The 17,724-nt window shown below is 34.3% G+C and overlaps 2 protein-coding genes and 1 long non-coding RNA gene across 3 annotated transcripts in view; all 3 read right to left on the minus strand.

Annotated features, from left to right (window-relative positions):
- The window catches only part of LOC143047216 (uncharacterized), a 107,186-nt gene that overhangs the window by 66,298 nt on the left and 23,164 nt on the right, over positions 1–17,724 (minus strand). The gene's annotated exons all lie outside the window — the stretch shown is intronic.
- LOC143047212 (uncharacterized) lies at positions 10,153–13,533 on the minus strand. The gene is made up of 2 exons (XR_012969442.1): positions 12,729–13,533; positions 10,153–11,780 (listed from the first exon to the last, which is right to left on the minus strand). It is a non-coding gene; the product is annotated as an uncharacterized LOC143047212 (long non-coding RNA).
- Positions 13,607–16,999, minus strand: LOC143048783 (uncharacterized). The gene is made up of 2 exons (XM_076222657.1): positions 14,132–16,999; positions 13,607–13,632 (listed from the first exon to the last, which is right to left on the minus strand). Exons 1-2 carry the CDS (start codon positions 15,723–15,725, stop codon positions 13,607–13,609), a joined length of 1,620 nt encoding a protein of 539 aa, XP_076078772.1. The 5' UTR covers positions 15,726–16,999.

The raw sequence follows: 17,724 nt of genomic DNA on the forward strand, positions 1-17,724 counted from the left end.
TGTACGCTGTTTAAGTAGACAGAGTTGCCTTTCATACATCTCTGACACTTAATTCAACAATGACAACTGAAAAAGTTAAGATTTAAAGAAATGATGATACACATCACTATCAAACAAATAATTAACATAACTAATAATTTTTAGCCATACATTTTCCCCTAAAAGACACAGTTTACATTCATAAAACTGACAGGGACTATATTTATAGACAACCAATATACAAGTGACCAAACAGGTCGTTTTTGAAGAAAGAAAAAAATCATTTCTTCTTTTTCTATTAAGTCCTTTGGTCTTCTCTTCTGCATTTTCTCACTTTATTATCCATGAAATAACACTTTAACTGCATGTTTGAAAATATGTAGTGTGCAACAAACAGAATGCAGGATAAACGTCAATGAGACAGCAACCTATCGACAAAAATAAGCAAACGACATGTGCACGCTGAATATAGAAAAGGAGATGCGAGTTTCCCTCAATGAGACAGCATCCCAGCGACTACAGATATATATGAATGATATATTCACTTTGCTGATGCTACCACTTGTTTATTTTTTTTTACTTTTCTACTGATAAAAAACTGTCCGCAATGAAAAAGCCGGTAGTGATGAAAGTGGCATTAAACACTAAAAAAGCAATACAATCAATCATGGTTTATTTCAGACGTGTCCTACATCGTTTTTTTGGTTTGGCAAACAAGAACCTGTTGAACGGATTTTAAATTGACTGAAAGCAATGTTTTGTAACACATACATTTTACTCTCTTCTTGGATAATGACTGATATATTTGTCGCTGGACATAAATCAGCTACATCAAATACAAATATTTCATCAATGCCTTGTAGAATTGATTGATTTGTTGAGAAACATATTGCTAATGTCATTTATATGCTTGACAAGCACTAGTATATGACTAAAAAGTATAAGTAGACTTAAGAGAAGGTAGGAAGGGTTAAGCATGAGATATAGGACCTGCGTTTATAGGTCTTAGTGTCCATATGTATTTAATATGGAGACCTTTAACTTTGAACTTTATATTTAAAGTTTAAACTTTATAAAGGTAAAGTATGTTCCTTGTGTAACTTTAAGACGACGCCTTTATATATAGAATATTTTTTCTTACTACAAAAGGGTGTGGTTTATGTCCAAGGATTGCAAAATTTCTGAGAATATATCGCGCAGTCATTATTTGGATGCATCATTCGGTAGCTAAGTAGACATGTTGAGAAGCACAAATGTACTACACTGACTGTGTCTGTAAAGATTCTATGTGCAAAAACGTAATAGAGTTACGTCCCTGCTATACTGAAGTCTGTAGGTTTCAGCTCTGGAGTTCCCAGTGAAGACATATTTTTGTATGTTTGCAAACACAGGCACATTTAAGATTAACAGCTACTAATAAAAATAAAACAAAAGTTGAAATCTGTAGTACATCTTGACACGAACTCGTGTGCTTACTTATTAAGAATTTTTGCTTATAATAATGACATGAAATAAAGTCATTAGACACATGGGAAAAGTCGCACTACTTTTAAATCTACGATTTGTACGCTGTTTAAGTAGACAGAGTTGCCTTTCATACATCTCTGACACTTAATTCAACAATGACAACTGAAAAAGTTAAGATTTAAAGAAATGATGATACACATCACTATCAAACAAATAATTAACATAACTAATAATTTTTAGCCATACATTTTCCCCTAAAAGACACAGTTTACATTCATAAAACTGACAGGGACTATATTTATAGACAACCAATATACGAGTGACCAAACAGGTCGTTTTTGAAGAAAGAAAAAAATCATTTCTTCTTTTTCTATTAAGTCCTTTGGTCTTCTCTTCTGCATTTTCTCACTTTATTATCCATGAAATAACACTTTAACTGCATGTTTGAAAATATGTAGTGTGCAACAAACAGAATGCAGGATAAACGTCAATGAGACAGCAACCTATCGACAAAAATAACCAAAAGACATGTGCACGCTGAATATAGAAAAGGAGATGCGAGTTTCCCTCAATGAGACAGCATCCCAGCGACTACAGATATATATGAATGATATATTCACTTTGCTGATGCTACCACTTGTTTATTTTTTTTTACCTTTCTACTGATAAAAAACTGTCCGCAATGAAAAAGCCGGTAGTGATGAAAGTGGCATTAAACACTAAAAAAGCAATACAATCAATCATGGTTTATTTCAGACGTGTCCTACATCGTTTTTTTGGTTTGGCAAACAAGAACCTGTTGAACGGATTTTAAATTGACTGAAAGCAATGTTTTGCAACACATACATTTTACTCTCTTCTTGGATAATGACTGATATATTTGTCGCTGGACATAAATCAGCTACATCAAATACAAATATTTCATCAATGCCTTGTAGAATTGATTGATTTGTTGAGAAACATTTTGCTGATGTCATTTATATGCTTGACAAGCACTAGTATATGACTAAAAAGTATAAGTAGACTTAAGAGAAGGTAGGAAGGGTTAAGCATGAGATATAGGACCTGCGTTTATAGGTCTTAGTGTCCATATCTATTTCATATGGAGACCTTTAACTTTGAACTTTATATTTAAAGTTTAAACTTTATACAGGTAAAGTATGTTCCTTGTGTAACTTTAAGACGACTAGAATATTTTTTCTTACTACAAAAGGGTGTGGTTTATGTCCAAGGATTGCAAAATTTCTGAGAATATATCGCGCAGTCATTATTTGGATGCATCATTCGGTAGCTAAGTAGACATGTCGTTGAGAATCACAAATGTACTACACTGACTGTGTCTGTAAAGATTCTATGTGCAAAAACGTAATAGAGTTACGTCCCTGCTATACTGAAGTCTGTAGGTTTCAGCTCTGGAGTTCCCAGTGAAGACATATTTTTGTATGTTTGCAAACACAGGCACATTTAAGATTAACAGCTACTAATAAAAATAAAACAAAAGTTGAAATCTGTAGTACATCTTGACACGAACTCGTGTGCTTACTTATTAAGAATTTTTGCTTATAATAATGACATGAAATAAAGTCATTAGACACATGGGAAAAGTCGCACTACTTTTAAATCTACGATTTGTACGCTGTTTAAGTAGACAGAGTTGCCTCTCATACATCTCTGACACTTAATTCAACAATGACAACTGAAAAAGTTAAGATTTAAAGAAATGATGATACACATCACTATCAAACAAATAATTAACATAACTAATAATTTTTAGCCATACATTTTCCCCTAAAAGACACAGTTTACATTCATAAAACTGACAGGGACTATATTTATAGACAACCAATATACGAGTGACCAAACAGGTCGTTTTTGAAGAAAGAAAAAAATCATTTCTTCTTTTTCTATTAAGTCCTTTGGTCTTCTCTTCTGCATTTTCTCACTTTATTATCCATGAAATAACACTTTAACTGCATGTTTGAAAATATGTAGTGTGCAACAAACAGAATGCAGGATAAACGTCAATGAGACAGCAACCTATCGACAAAAATAAGCAAACGACATGTGCACGCTGAATATAGAAAAGGAGATGCGAGTTTCCCTCAATGAGACAGCATCCCAGCGACTACAGATATATATGAATGATATATTCACTTTGCTGATGCTACCACTTGTTTATTTTTTTTTTACTTTTCTACTGATAAAAAACTGTCCGCAATGAAAAAGCCGGTAGTGATGAAAGTGGCATTAAACACTAAAAAAGCAATACAATCAATCATGGTTTATTTCAGACGTGTCCTACATCGTTTTTTTGGTTTGGCAAACAAGAACCTGTTGAACGGATTTTAAATTGACTGAAAGCAATGTTTTGCAACACATACATTTTACTCTCTTCTTGGATAATGACTGATATATTTGTCGCTGGACATAAATCAGCTACATCAAATACAAATATTTCATCAATGCCTTGTAGAATTGATTGATTTGTTGAGAAACATATTGCTAATGTCATTTATATGCTTGACAAGCACTAGTATATGACTAAAAAGTATAAGTAGACTTAAGAGAAGGTAGGAAGGGTTAAGCATGAGATATAGGACCTGCGTTTATAGGTCTTAGTGTCCATATCTATTTAATATGGAGACCTTTAACTTTGAACTTTATATTTAAAGTTTAAACTTTATAAAGGTAAAGTATGTTCCTTGTGTAACTTTAAGACGACGCCTTTATATATAGAATATTTTTTCTTACTACAAAAGGGTGTGGTTTATGTCCAAGGATTGCAAAATTTCTGAGAATATATCGCGCAGTCATTATTTGGATGCATCATTCGGTAGCTAAGTAGACATGTCGTTGAGAATCACAAATGTACTACACTGACTGTGTCTGTAAAGATTCTATGTGCAAAAACGTAATAGAGTTACGTCCCTGCTATACTGAAGTCTGTAGGTTTCAGCTCTGGAGTTCCCAGTGAAGACATATTTTTGTATGTTTGCAAACACAGGCACATTTAAGATTAACAGCTACTAATAAAAATAAAACAAAAGTTGAAATCTGTAGTACATCTTGACACGAACTCGTGTGCTTACTTATTAAGAATTTTTGCTTATAATAATGACATGAAATAAAGTCATTAGACACATGGGAAAAGTCGCACTACTTTTAAATCTACGATTTGTACGCTGTTTAAGTAGACAGAGTTGCCTCTCATACATCTCTGACACTTAATTCAACAATGACAACTGAAAAAGTTAAGATTTAAAGAAATGATGATACACATCACTATCAAACAAATAATTAACATAACTAATAATTTTTAGCCATACATTTTCCCCTAAAAGACACAGTTTACATTCATAAAACTGACAGGGACTATATTTATAGACAACCAATATACGAGTGACCAAACAGGTCGTTTTTGAAGAAAGAAAAAAATCATTTCTTCTTTTTCTATTAAGTCCTTTGGTCTTCTCTTCTGCATTTTCTCACTTTATTATCCATGAAATAACACTTTAACTGCATGTTTGAAAATATGTAGTGTGCAACAAACAGAATGCAGGATAAACGTCAATGAGACAGCAACCTATCGACAAAAATAAGCAAACGACATGTGCACGCTGAATATAGAAAAGGAGATGCGAGTTTCCCTCAATGAGACAGCATCCCAGCGACTACAGATATATATGAATGATATATTCACTTTGCTGATGCTACCACTTGTTTATTTTTTTTTAATTTTCTACTGATAAAAAACTGTCCGCAATGAAAAAGCCGGTAGTGATGAAAGTGGCATTAAACACTAAAAAAGCAATACAATCAATCATGGTTTATTTCAGACGTGTCCTACATCGTTTTTTTGGTTTGGCAAACAAGAACCTGTTGAACGGATTTTAAATTGACTGAAAGCAATGTTTTGCAACACATACATTTTACTCTCTTCTTGGATAATGACTGATATATTTGTCGCTGGACATAAATCAGCTACATCAAATACAAATATTTCATCAATGCCTTGTAGAATTGATTGATTTGTTGAGAAACATATTGCTAATGTCATTTATATGCTTGACAAGCACTAGTATATGACTAAAAAGTATAAGTAGACTTAAGAGAAGGTAGGAAGGGTTAAGCATGAGATATAGGACCTGCGTTTATAGGTCTTAGTGTCCATATCTATTTAATATGGAGACCTTTAACTTTGAACTTTATATTTAAAGTTTAAACTTTATAAAGGTAAAGTATGTTCCTTGTGTAACTTTAAGACGACGCCTTTATATATAGAATATTTTTTCTTACTACAAAAGGGTGTGGTTTATGTCCAAGGATTGCAAAATTTCTGAGAATATATCGCGCAGTCATTATTTGGATGCATCATTCGGTAGCTAAGTAGACATGTCGTTGAGAAGCACAAATGTACTACACTGACTGTGTCTGTAAAGATTCTATGTGCAAAAACGTAATAGAGTTACGTCCCTGCCATACTGAAGTCTGTAGGTTTCAGCTCTGGAGTTCCCAGTGAAGACATATTTTTGTATGTTTGCAAACACAGGCACATTTAAGATTAACAGCTACTAATAAAAATAAAACAAAAGTTGAAATCTGTAGTACATCTTGACACGAACTCGTGTGCTTACTTATTAAGAATTTTTGCTTATAATAATGACATGAAATAAAGTCATTAGACACATGGGAAAAGTCGCACTACTTTTAAATCTACGATTTGTACGCTGTTTAAGTAGACAGAGTTGCCTCTCATACATCTCTGACACTTAATTCAACAATGACAACTGAAAAAGTTAAGATTTAAAGAAATGATGATACACATCACTATCAAACAAATAATTAACATAACTAATAATTTTTAGCCATACATTTTCCCCTAAAAGACACAGTTTACATTCATAAAACTGACAGGGACTATATTTATAGACAACCAATATACGAGTGACCAAACAGGTCGTTTTTGAAGAAAGAAAAAAATCATTTCTTCTTTTTCTATTAAGTCCTTTGGTCTTCTCTTCTGCATTTTCTCACTTTATTATCCATGAAATAACACTTTAACTGCATGTTTGAAAATATGTAGTGTGCAACAAACAGAATGCAGGATAAACGTCAATGAGACAGCAACCTATCGACAAAAATAAGCAAACGACATGTGCACGCTGAATATAGAAAAGGAGATGCGAGTTTCCCTCAATGAGACAGCATCCCAGCGACTACAGATATATATGAATGATATATTCACTTTGCTGATGCTACCACTTGTTTATTTTTTTTTAATTTTCTACTGATAAAAAACTGTCCGCAATGAAAAAGCCGGTAGTGATGAAAGTGGCATTAAACACTAAAAAAGCAATACAATCAATCATGGTTTATTTCAGACGTGTCCTACATCGTTTTTTTGGTTTGGCAAACAAGAACCTGTTGAACGGATTTTAAATTGACTGAAAGCAATGTTTTGCAACACATACATTTTACTCTCTTCTTGGATAATGACTGATATATTTGTCGCTGGACATAAATCAGCTACATCAAATACAAATATTTCATCAATGCCTTGTAGAATTGATTGATTTGTTGAGAAACATATTGCTAATGTCATTTATATGCTTGACAAGCACTAGTATATGACTAAAAAGTATAAGTAGACTTAAGAGAAGGTAGGAAGGGTTAAGCATGAGATATAGGACCTGCGTTTATAGGTCTTAGTGTCCATATCTATTTAATATGGAGACCTTTAACTTTGAACTTTATATTTAAAGTTTAAACTTTATAAAGGTAAAGTATGTTCCTTGTGTAACTTTAAGACGACGCCTTTATATATAGAATATTTTTTCTTACTACAAAAGGGTGTGGTTTATGTCCAAGGATTGCAAAATTTCTGAGAATATATCGCGCAGTCATTATTTGGATGCATCATTCGGTAGCTAAGTAGACATGTCGTTGAGAAGCACAAATGTACTACACTGACTGTGTCTGTAAAGATTCTATGTGCAAAAACGTAATAGAGTTACGTCCCTGCCATACTGAAGTCTGTAGGTTTCAGCTCTGGAGTTCCCAGTGAAGACATATTTTTGTATGTTTGCAAACACAGGCACATTTAAGATTAACAGCTACTAATAAAAATAAAACAAAAGTTGAAATCTGTAGTACATCTTGACACGAACTCGTGTGCTTACTTATTAAGAATTTTTGCTTATAATAATGACATGAAATAAAGTCATTAGACACATGGGAAAAGTCGCACTACTTTTAAATCTACGATTTGTACGCTGTTTAAGTAGACAGAGTTGCCTCTCATACATCTCTGACACTTAATTCAACAATGACAACTGAAAAAGTTAAGATTTAAAGAAATGATGATACACATCACTATCAAACAAATAATTAACATAACTAATAATTTTTAGCCATACATTTTCCCCTAAAAGACACAGTTTACATTCATAAAACTGACAGGGACTATATTTATAGACAACCAATATACGAGTGACCAAACAGGTCGTTTTTGAAGAAAGAAAAAAATCATTTCTTCTTTTTCTATTAAGTCCTTTGGTCTTCTCTTCTGCATTTTCTCACTTTATTATCCATGAAATAACACTTTAACTGCATGTTTGAAAATATGTAGTGTGCAACAAACAGAATGCAGGATAAACGTCAATGAGACAGCAACCTATCGACAAAAATAAGCAAACGACATGTGCACGCTGAATATAGAAAAGGAGATGCGAGTTTCCCTCAATGAGACAGCATCCCAGCGACTACAGATATATATGAATGATATATTCACTTTGCTGATGCTACCACTTGTTTATTTTTTTTTAATTTTCTACTGATAAAAAACTGTCCGCAATGAAAAAGCCGGTAGTGATGAAAGTGGCATTAAACACTAAAAAAGCAATACAATCAATCATGGTTTATTTCAGACGTGTCCTACATCGTTTTTTTGGTTTGGCAAACAAGAACCTGTTGAACGGATTTTAAATTGACTGAAAGCAATGTTTTGCAACACATACATTTTACTCTCTTCTTGGATAATGACTGATATATTTGTCGCTGGACATAAATCAGCTACATCAAATACAAATATTTCATCAATGCCTTGTAGAATTGATTGATTTGTTGAGAAACATATTGCTAATGTCATTTATATGCTTGACAAGCACTAGTATATGACTAAAAAGTATAAGTAGACTTAAGAGAAGGTAGGAAGGGTTAAGCATGAGATATAGGACCTGCGTTTATAGGTCTTAGTGTCCATATCTATTTAATATGGAGACCTTTAACTTTGAACTTTATATTTAAAGTTTAAACTTTATAAAGGTAAAGTATGTTCCTTGTGTAACTTTAAGACGACGCCTTTATATATAGAATATTTTTTCTTACTACAAAAGGGTGTGGTTTATGTCCAAGGATTGCAAAATTTCTGAGAATATATCGCGCAGTCATTATTTGGATGCATCATTCGGTAGCTAAGTAGACATGTCGTTGAGAAGCACAAATGTACTACACTGACTGTGTCTGTAAAGATTCTATGTGCAAAAACGTAATAGAGTTACGTCCCTGCCATACTGAAGTCTGTAGGTTTCAGCTCTGGAGTTCCCAGTGAAGACATATTTTTGTATGTTTGCAAACACAGGCACATTTAAGATTAACAGCTACTAATAAAAATAAAACAAAAGTTGAAATCTGTAGTACATCTTGACACGAACTCGTGTGCTTACTTATTAAGAATTTTTGCTTATAATAATGACATGAAATAAAGTCATTAGACACATGGGAAAAGTCGCACTACTTTTAAATCTACGATTTGTACGCTGTTTAAGTAGACAGAGTTGCCTCTCATACATCTCTGACACTTAATTCAACAATGACAACTGAAAAAGTTAAGATTTAAAGAAATGATGATACACATCACTATCAAACAAATAATTAACATAACTAATAATTTTTAGCCATACATTTTCCCCTAAAAGACACAGTTTACATTCATAAAACTGACAGGGACTATATTTATAGACAACCAATATACGAGTGACCAAACAGGTCGTTTTTGAAGAAAGAAAAAAATCATTTCTTCTTTTTCTATTAAGTCCTTTGGTCTTCTCTTCTGCATTTTCTCACTTTATTATCCATGAAATAACACTTTAACTGCATGTTTGAAAATATGTAGTGTGCAACAAACAGAATGCAGGATAAACGTCAATGAGACAGCAACCTATCGACAAAAATAAGCAAACGACATGTGCACGCTGAATATAGAAAAGGAGATGCGAGTTTCCCTCAATGAGACAGCATCCCAGCGACTACAGATATATATGAATGATATATTCACTTTGCTGATGCTACCACTTGTTTATTTTTTTTTAATTTTTTACTGATAAAAAACTGTCCGCAATGAAAAAGCCGGTAGTGATGAAAGTGGCATTAAACACTAAAAAAGCAATACAATCAATCATGGTTTATTTCAGACGTGTCCTACATCGTTTTTTTGGTTTGGCAAACAAGAACCTGTTGAACGGATTTTAAATTGACTGAAAGCAATGTTTTGCAACACATACATTTTACTCTCTTCTTGGATAATGACTGATATATTTGTCGCTGGACATAAATCAGCTACATCAAATACAAATATTTCATCAATGCCTTTGTAACGAAGTAAGTTCTTTGGGAATTGTCAGGTGGCCAATGTCATACAAAACCAAATTAAAATATAAATTTAATTAACAAAACAAAATAAAGTAAATTCAACAAAAAATGTAATATGAAATGAGAACACAAATGTAACTAAATAAACACACACGGAACAAAACAAAATGTCATGAAATAAACATAAATCAAACAAATTTCGGCCTGCACACTTTCCGCACACTGCCCGGATACGTTCCTCGTTGTACGTACTGTAGATGTAAATGATGAACTGGGTTGTTCCCCTTTAAATCTCTCTTTATAATTAAACGGACGAATTAACTAATTTTCACATATATCTGGTTGCTTCTAAATTGATTGAAGAGAACACTAAATTTGTATGAATAAATATAATGCTGAATAACAAACTATAACTGCTTTAAACTGCATAAATACTGCACGGACTTCTCGATTTCTCAACTAAAAATGTATATAATTTTACGGACTTTTTGCTCCAAATAAATAGAAACGGACTATAAATTTATCACCGCCTCCATGCGTTGTAACTCCAACCAATATATCACCGAGTTGTTACCATTTTTAACCCCGACACCATTAATTCATCGACACCATTATCTCCGACCAGTCGACAATTAGCAACGTGCCAACGCACACTAAAACTGGGCCTAAAAACCCCTGCAAAATAATAATTGAACCCAAAAATTACTTACGTTATCTATAAATATGAATAATATGGCAATTATCCGTACATTTGGACCGCGAGCAAGAAATATCATCTCGACAGCAAATTGACCTCAATGTACCATAAAATATAAGTAAAATAACTTACCTGAGTGTTGTTTCAATTAGCCTTTGGACATCCATGTCCTGTCCTGACAATTATAATGTCCAAATTGCTATCTAAACCACAAACCCAACTGCACAAACGTGTGCTACTCTCAATGATCATGTGCCGACTGATTTGAGACTCACCTGTTAAATTTCAATAGGTGCGTAATCACGTGATAAACAAGGTCTGCTTGACTAGATTACCGGTGTTAGTGAAAATAAGAGATAACATAAAATATAGTCCTAGGTGTAAAATAAATCATATAAATAATTAACTGAAGTTTGTTACAAACGTCCCTTTCCAGGAGACTAAAGAACATTTAGTCCGACCAGAAACAACAAACTTCAAAATCTAATCTGAAATTAAGCTATATCAGTAAAAAAAAAAAAAACAAATATGTACACATCAAACATAAAAAAAAATTCAGTCCTGTAACACTAAAATAAAACCAAAATTAACACAATAACGCTGTAATAACGTCACACTCAGGGGTTATCTAAATATCGCCACATCTAGACAAAACATCTGCAACAATGTTTGTCTTGCCTGCAATGTAAACAACTGTATAATTAAATTCCTGAAGTATCAAACTCCAACGGAGTAACCGTTGGTTACTGGTTTTCATCCTCTGTAACCACTGTAAAGGAGCATGATCAGTATTAATAGCAAACTCTTTACCCTCTAGATAGTTTCTCAAAGTTTTAACCGCCCACACTATGGCAAAGCACTCCTTTTCTACCACTGCGTAGTTGCATTCCGCTCCAGAGAGTTTCTTGCTGATAAACATAATTGGACGCCTTCCGTCATCAAATTCTTGCTCTAGTACAGCACCTAGACCCTTACCGGACGCATCAGTCTGCAAAATAAACTTTTTAGAAAAATCTGGACTCCGTAATACAGAGTCACTACAAATACATTCTTTAAGCTTGTCAAAAGATTTTTGTGTTGTGTCTGACCATTCAACTTTATTTGGTTCGTTTTTCTTTGTAAGGTCAGTCAAAGGTACGGATATGTCGGAGAACTGTGGTATAAACTTCCTGTAGAAACCTATCAGACCGAGAAATGATCTTACCTGTTTCTTCGTGACAGGCACTGGAAATTCATGTATAGCAGATACCTTGTCCTGAACAGGCTTAATCTTGCCACCGCCGGCAATATGTCCTAAAAACTCAAGCTCATCGTAGCCAAATAAACACTTACTCGGTTTTGCAACGAGGTTTGCCTGTCTCAGTGAATCGAATACTGCCCTTAAATGCTCAATATGGTACTCCCATGTATCGCTAAATATACCAATATCATCAATGAACGAGTCAGCAAATTCCTCGTATCCTGCCAGAACTTTATCCATCATACGAACAAAAGTAGCACCTGAGTTCATCATACCAAATGGAGTAACAGTAAACTGATAATGTCCGAACGGCGTTATAAATGCGCTCTTCTGTCGGCTATCTTTATCAAGTGGTACCTGCCAATAGCCCTTAGTTAAATCAAGTTTACTGATATATCGTGCTCTGCTGACTTTATTCAGTACCTCATCCATGCGTGGCATAAAAATCGGGTCAAAGATAGTCTGTTTGTTCAAGGAACGATAATCGGCACAAAATCTAAGTGTGTTGTCTTTTTTCTTGATCAGTACTATCGGAGCTGCATACGGACTGTCAGACGGCTCAACTATACCTGCAGCTAACATATTGTCAATCTCTTCTCTGACCTTATCTCTAAGTGCGTATGGTAGTGGGTACGGACGTTGGTAAATCGGTTCATCTGTTTTTGTAACTACTCTATGTTCTATAATATTTGTTACCTTAGGTACGTCACTAAAGATGTCTTCATATTCTGATAATAATTCTTTAAGCTGCTGTTTTTCGACAGTTGTCAATTCTGGTGAGATCGTAACGTCATCTACATTTTCTTTGCTTTTCAACACTGGAGTTATATCTGTAGTCATCTCACTATCATCTGTGCCTTCATCTGTGTTAAGACCTGAAATTACATTTAAGCACGCAGCAATATCTGTTGTGACATTATTATCAAGATCATTATCTACCCGCTCATGCCATAACTTCAACATATTTACATGAAATACTTTGTCTTTTCCTCTAACCTTGACCTTATAGTCAACAGGACTAACTTTATCAGTCACTATAAATGGTCCTTTCCAACTCGCTAACAGCTTTGATGTATGTGTAGGCAATAATATAAGCACCTTTTGACCAACTTCAATCTTTCTGTCTCTAGCTTTTCTATCATAATAAAACTTCTGTCTTTGTTTCGCTTTTGTTTCATTTTCAATGGCGTACTCAGCCATTGTTCTCAACTTTTCTCTAGTGTCTAATAAATAACTCAACACAGAGTTTTGACATGTACTAGGCTCTTCCCACTCTTCTTTAAGTACTGCTAGAGGTCCTCTAATGTGCCTGCCATATAACAATTCAAACGGTGAGAAACCAGTACTCTCATTTGGTACCTCCCGATATGCAAATAATAAGTAAGGGATATATGCATCCCATGTTTTTGGTGTCTGTCGTGCATATGCCTTCAACATTTTCTTCAGTACACCGTTAAACTTTTCACAGAGTCCATTACACATAGCATGATAAGGACTAGTGCGTAACTTACTCATCTTTAATAGTCTACATACCTCAACCATCAGCTCTGACATAAAGTTACTGCCTTGGTCTGTCAACAGCTCCCTGGGTATGCCAACTCTAGAAAATAAACTTATAAGAGCATTAGCGACTGTAGAAGCTTCTTGATCTTTTAAAGGAATTGCTTCTGGATATTTAGTGGAATAATCGACGCAAACAAGTACATAACGGTTTTTGTCATCAGTCATAGGCAAAGGGCCAACAAAATCAATAGCAATGCGCTGAAATGGCTCATCCATAGGTGGTATGCTAATCAATGGAGCACGTGGTACTCTACCCTTCGATGTACCTATCTGACAATCTGGACAAGACCTACAGTATTCGGCAATATCATTAAATATACCTGGCCAGAAAAAGTGCTGCATGATTCTGTCTCTTGTTTTCTTATTCCCAAGGTGACCTGCCAACGGAATATCATGTCCCAACGAAAGAACTGTTCCTCTCAACTTGCTTGGTAATACAATTTGCTGAATAACTTCACCACTTGGCTTAGTATACACTCTATATAGTAAATCTGAATTATATATAAAATAAGATGCTGGGTTATCATGCACATCACTTATATAAGATTTTACCTTATCCAAAGTCTCATCTGTCTTCTGTAACTCAATCAACTGCTTCCTATCACAAATCTTAAAATCATGGCATACGTCTGAAAAATCTATAGAATGAGATATAGGTATATCGCTACTACGCTGAACATTCGTCTGATCAATCATACTATCTGCTTCATCCTGCTTCTTCTTTCGAGATCGAGTCTCAACTGCATGACATGGGACTGAGTCACCTGAAACAAAAATATCTTCTCCACTAGTCACTGATAAACCATCGACACTATGTGGTACTGATGTGTTCACATAGTTTCCAACAATCAGATCTGCAAACGGTGTATCTAAGATCAATGCAATAATATCACCTGAAATATAAGGAGTAGAAATATTAATACATACTTCTGGACACTGCTTCACTGAACCATCTGCTAAACATATGTCTCTAGTCTGACCTGTAAGACAATCTGGGTTAGTAAACCTACTATGAACAAATACAGTAGAACAACCTGTATCTCTCAAAACTGAGATTTTATCACTATCGATCTTACCTTCTACTATATCAAGTCCATGTACCTGTACCTTGTCGCCATTACATGAAACACCAGGCAACTTAACAGTCACACCACTAATATAATCATCTACTCTATACTCCTGTCTACTCTGTATGCACAAACCAAACTTACCTGGCTTAAAATTATCCTCCTTTGACCGGTTCGTCCTTGTAGGACAGTGCGTAGCTATATGACCAATGTTCTTACAAATAAAACAAGTCCTAGTGTCAGGTTGTCTTCCTTTTGATTGGTTATATCTACCTTGTTGTTTAGATTGGTCGGTGTCAATTCTCCCAACTGATTTAGAACTTACCTGTTCATCTTTATGTGCTTGCTGAAAAGCCTCAGCTTTGTCTACCAACTCATCAATTGTTTTCGGTTTCTGTTCCTTGATCCAAAGTTTGAGCTCTTTATTACAACTTACCATTAACTGTTCTCTAGTAACTAAATCAACAAATCTATCAAAATCAGTGCCTATCAACTCACGCTCCAACCAATGTCTAAGAAAACCTACTAGTCTGACTGAAAATTCCTTAAATGACTCATCCGAAGACTGGCGTTCACTTCTGAACTTCTCCCTGTATGCCTCGGCAGTAAGCTCGTATCTACATAAAATAGCAGATTTAATTTTATCATAATTTTTACTGTCCTCTTCAGACAATCTAGAAAATGCCTCTAAAGCTTTCCCACAAAGTAAAGGGACTAATCTAAGGGCCCACTCAGACTTGGGTATTTTATGCAAAACCACCAATTTCTCAAAGGACCTTAAAAATACATCTGGGTCTTCACCTTCCTTAAATTTAGGAAGTTTCGACTTCAAACTTGAATGTGTCTGTGGTGGTGCAACACCTTGAGCCATTTCTTTCTCTCTAAGCTCTAACTCTTTTAAACGTACCTCTTTTTCCATCTCTATCTTTCTCATCTCTCTCTCTTCCATTCTAGCTTCTCTCTCAGTAGACTGCATGTTTTTCAACATTTCTAAACATGTCTCCAAAGTTTCACCCTTCTCTAACATCTCCGGAACCCAAGCGGGTAATACACTTCCTGCCATACTGTACAATACAAATGATAATAAAATGATAATGTAAACAAATAATAAAACATAAAAGTTCAAACAAAATATATAACAAAAAAAAAATCCCTGTTGTCTATCTGACAATATTTTCTAATATAACAATTGGCACAGTGACAATCCCACCGCTGCCACCATTGTAACGAAGTAAGTTCTTTGGGAATTGTCAGGTGGCCAATGTCATACAAAACCAAATTAAAATATAAATTTAATTAACAAAACAAAATAAAGTAAATTCAACAAAAAATGTAATATGAAATGAGAACACAAATGTAACTAAATAAACACACACGGAACAAAACAAAATGTCATGAAATAAACATAAATCAAACAAATTTCGGCCTGCACACTTTCCGCACACTGCCCGGATACGTTCCTCGTTGTACGTACTGTAGATGTAAATGATGAACTGGGTTGTTCCCCTTTAAATCTCTCTTTATAATTAAACGGACGAATTAACTAATTTTCACATATATCTGGTTGCTTCTAAATTGATTGAAGAGAACACTAAATTTGTATGAATAAATATAATGCTGAATAACAAACTATAACTGCTTTAAACTGCATAAATACTGCACGGACTTCTCGATTTCTCAACTAAAAATGTATATAATTTTACGGACTTTTTGCTCCAAATAAATAGAAACGGACTATAAATTTATCACCGCCTCCATGCGTTGTAACTCCAACCAATATATCACCGAGTTGTTACCATTTTTAACCCCGACACCATTAATTCATCGACACCATTATCTCCGACCAGTCGACAATTAGCAACGTGCCAACGCACACTAAAACTGGGCCTAAAAACCCCTGCAAAATAATAATTGAACCCAAAAATTACTTACGTTATCTATAAATATGAATAATATGGCAATTATCCGTACATTTGGACCGCGAGCAAGAAATATCATCTCGACAGCAAATTGACCTCAATGTACCATAAAATATAAGTAAAATAACTTACCTGAGTGTTGTTTCAATTAGCCTTTGGACATCCATGTCCTGTCCTGACAATTATAATGTCCAAATTGCTATCTAAACCACAAACCCAACTGCACAAACGTGTGCTACTCTCAATGATCATGTGCCGACTGATTTGAGACTCACCTGTTAAATTTCAATAGGTGCGTAATCACGTGATAAACAAGGTCTGCTTGACTAGATTACCGGTGTTAGTGAAAATAAGAGATAACATAAAATATAGTCCTAGGTGTAAAATAAATCATATAAATAATTAACTGAAGTTTGTTACAGCCTTGTAGAATTGATTGATTTGTTGAGAAACATATTGCTAATGTCATTTATATGCTTGACAAGCACTAGTATATGACTAAAAAGTATAAGTAGACTTAAGAGAAGGTAGGAAGGGTTAAGCATGAGATATAGGACCTGCGTTTATAGGTCTTAGTGTCCATATCTATTTAATATGGAGACCTTTAACTTTGAACTTTATATTTAAAGTTTAAACTTTATAAAGGTAAAGTATGTTCCTTGTGTAACTTTAAGACGACGCCTTTATATATAGAATATTTTTTCTTACTACAAAAGGGTGTGGTTTATGTCCAAGGATTGCAAAATTTCTGAGAATATATCGCGCAGTCATTATTTGGATGCATCATTCGGTAGCTAAGTAGACATGTCGTTGAGAAGCACAAATGTACTACACTGACTGTGTCTGTAAAGATTCTATGTGCAAAAACGTAATAGAGTTACGTCCCTGCCATACTGAAGTCTGTAGGTTTCAGCTCTGGAGTTCCCAGTGAAGACATATTTTTGTATGTTTGCAAACACAGGCACATTTAAGATTAACAGCTACTAATAAAAATAAAACAAAAGTTGAAATCTGTAGTACATCTTGACACGAACTCGTGTGCTTACTTATTAAGAATTTTTGCTTATAATAATGACATGAAATAAAGTCATTAGACACATGGGAAAAGTCGCACTACTTTTAAATCTACGATTTGTACGCTGT

Source organism: Mytilus galloprovincialis, chromosome 10, assembly GCF_965363235.1.
Source record: "Mytilus galloprovincialis chromosome 10, xbMytGall1.hap1.1, whole genome shotgun sequence".
NCBI lineage: Eukaryota > Metazoa > Mollusca > Bivalvia > Mytilida > Mytilidae > Mytilus > Mytilus galloprovincialis.

Excerpts from the sequence above, each read along its gene's own strand:
- LOC143048783 (XM_076222657.1), bottom strand. The coding sequence starts at position 15,725 with ATGGCAGGAAGTGTATTACCCGCTTGGGTTCCGGAGATGTTAGAGAAG. Across the intron at positions 13,633-14,131 it reads TAAGGTAAAATCTTATATAA|AGTTGGCATACCCAGGGAGC; the intron begins GTGATGTGCATG and ends TTTATTTTCTAG.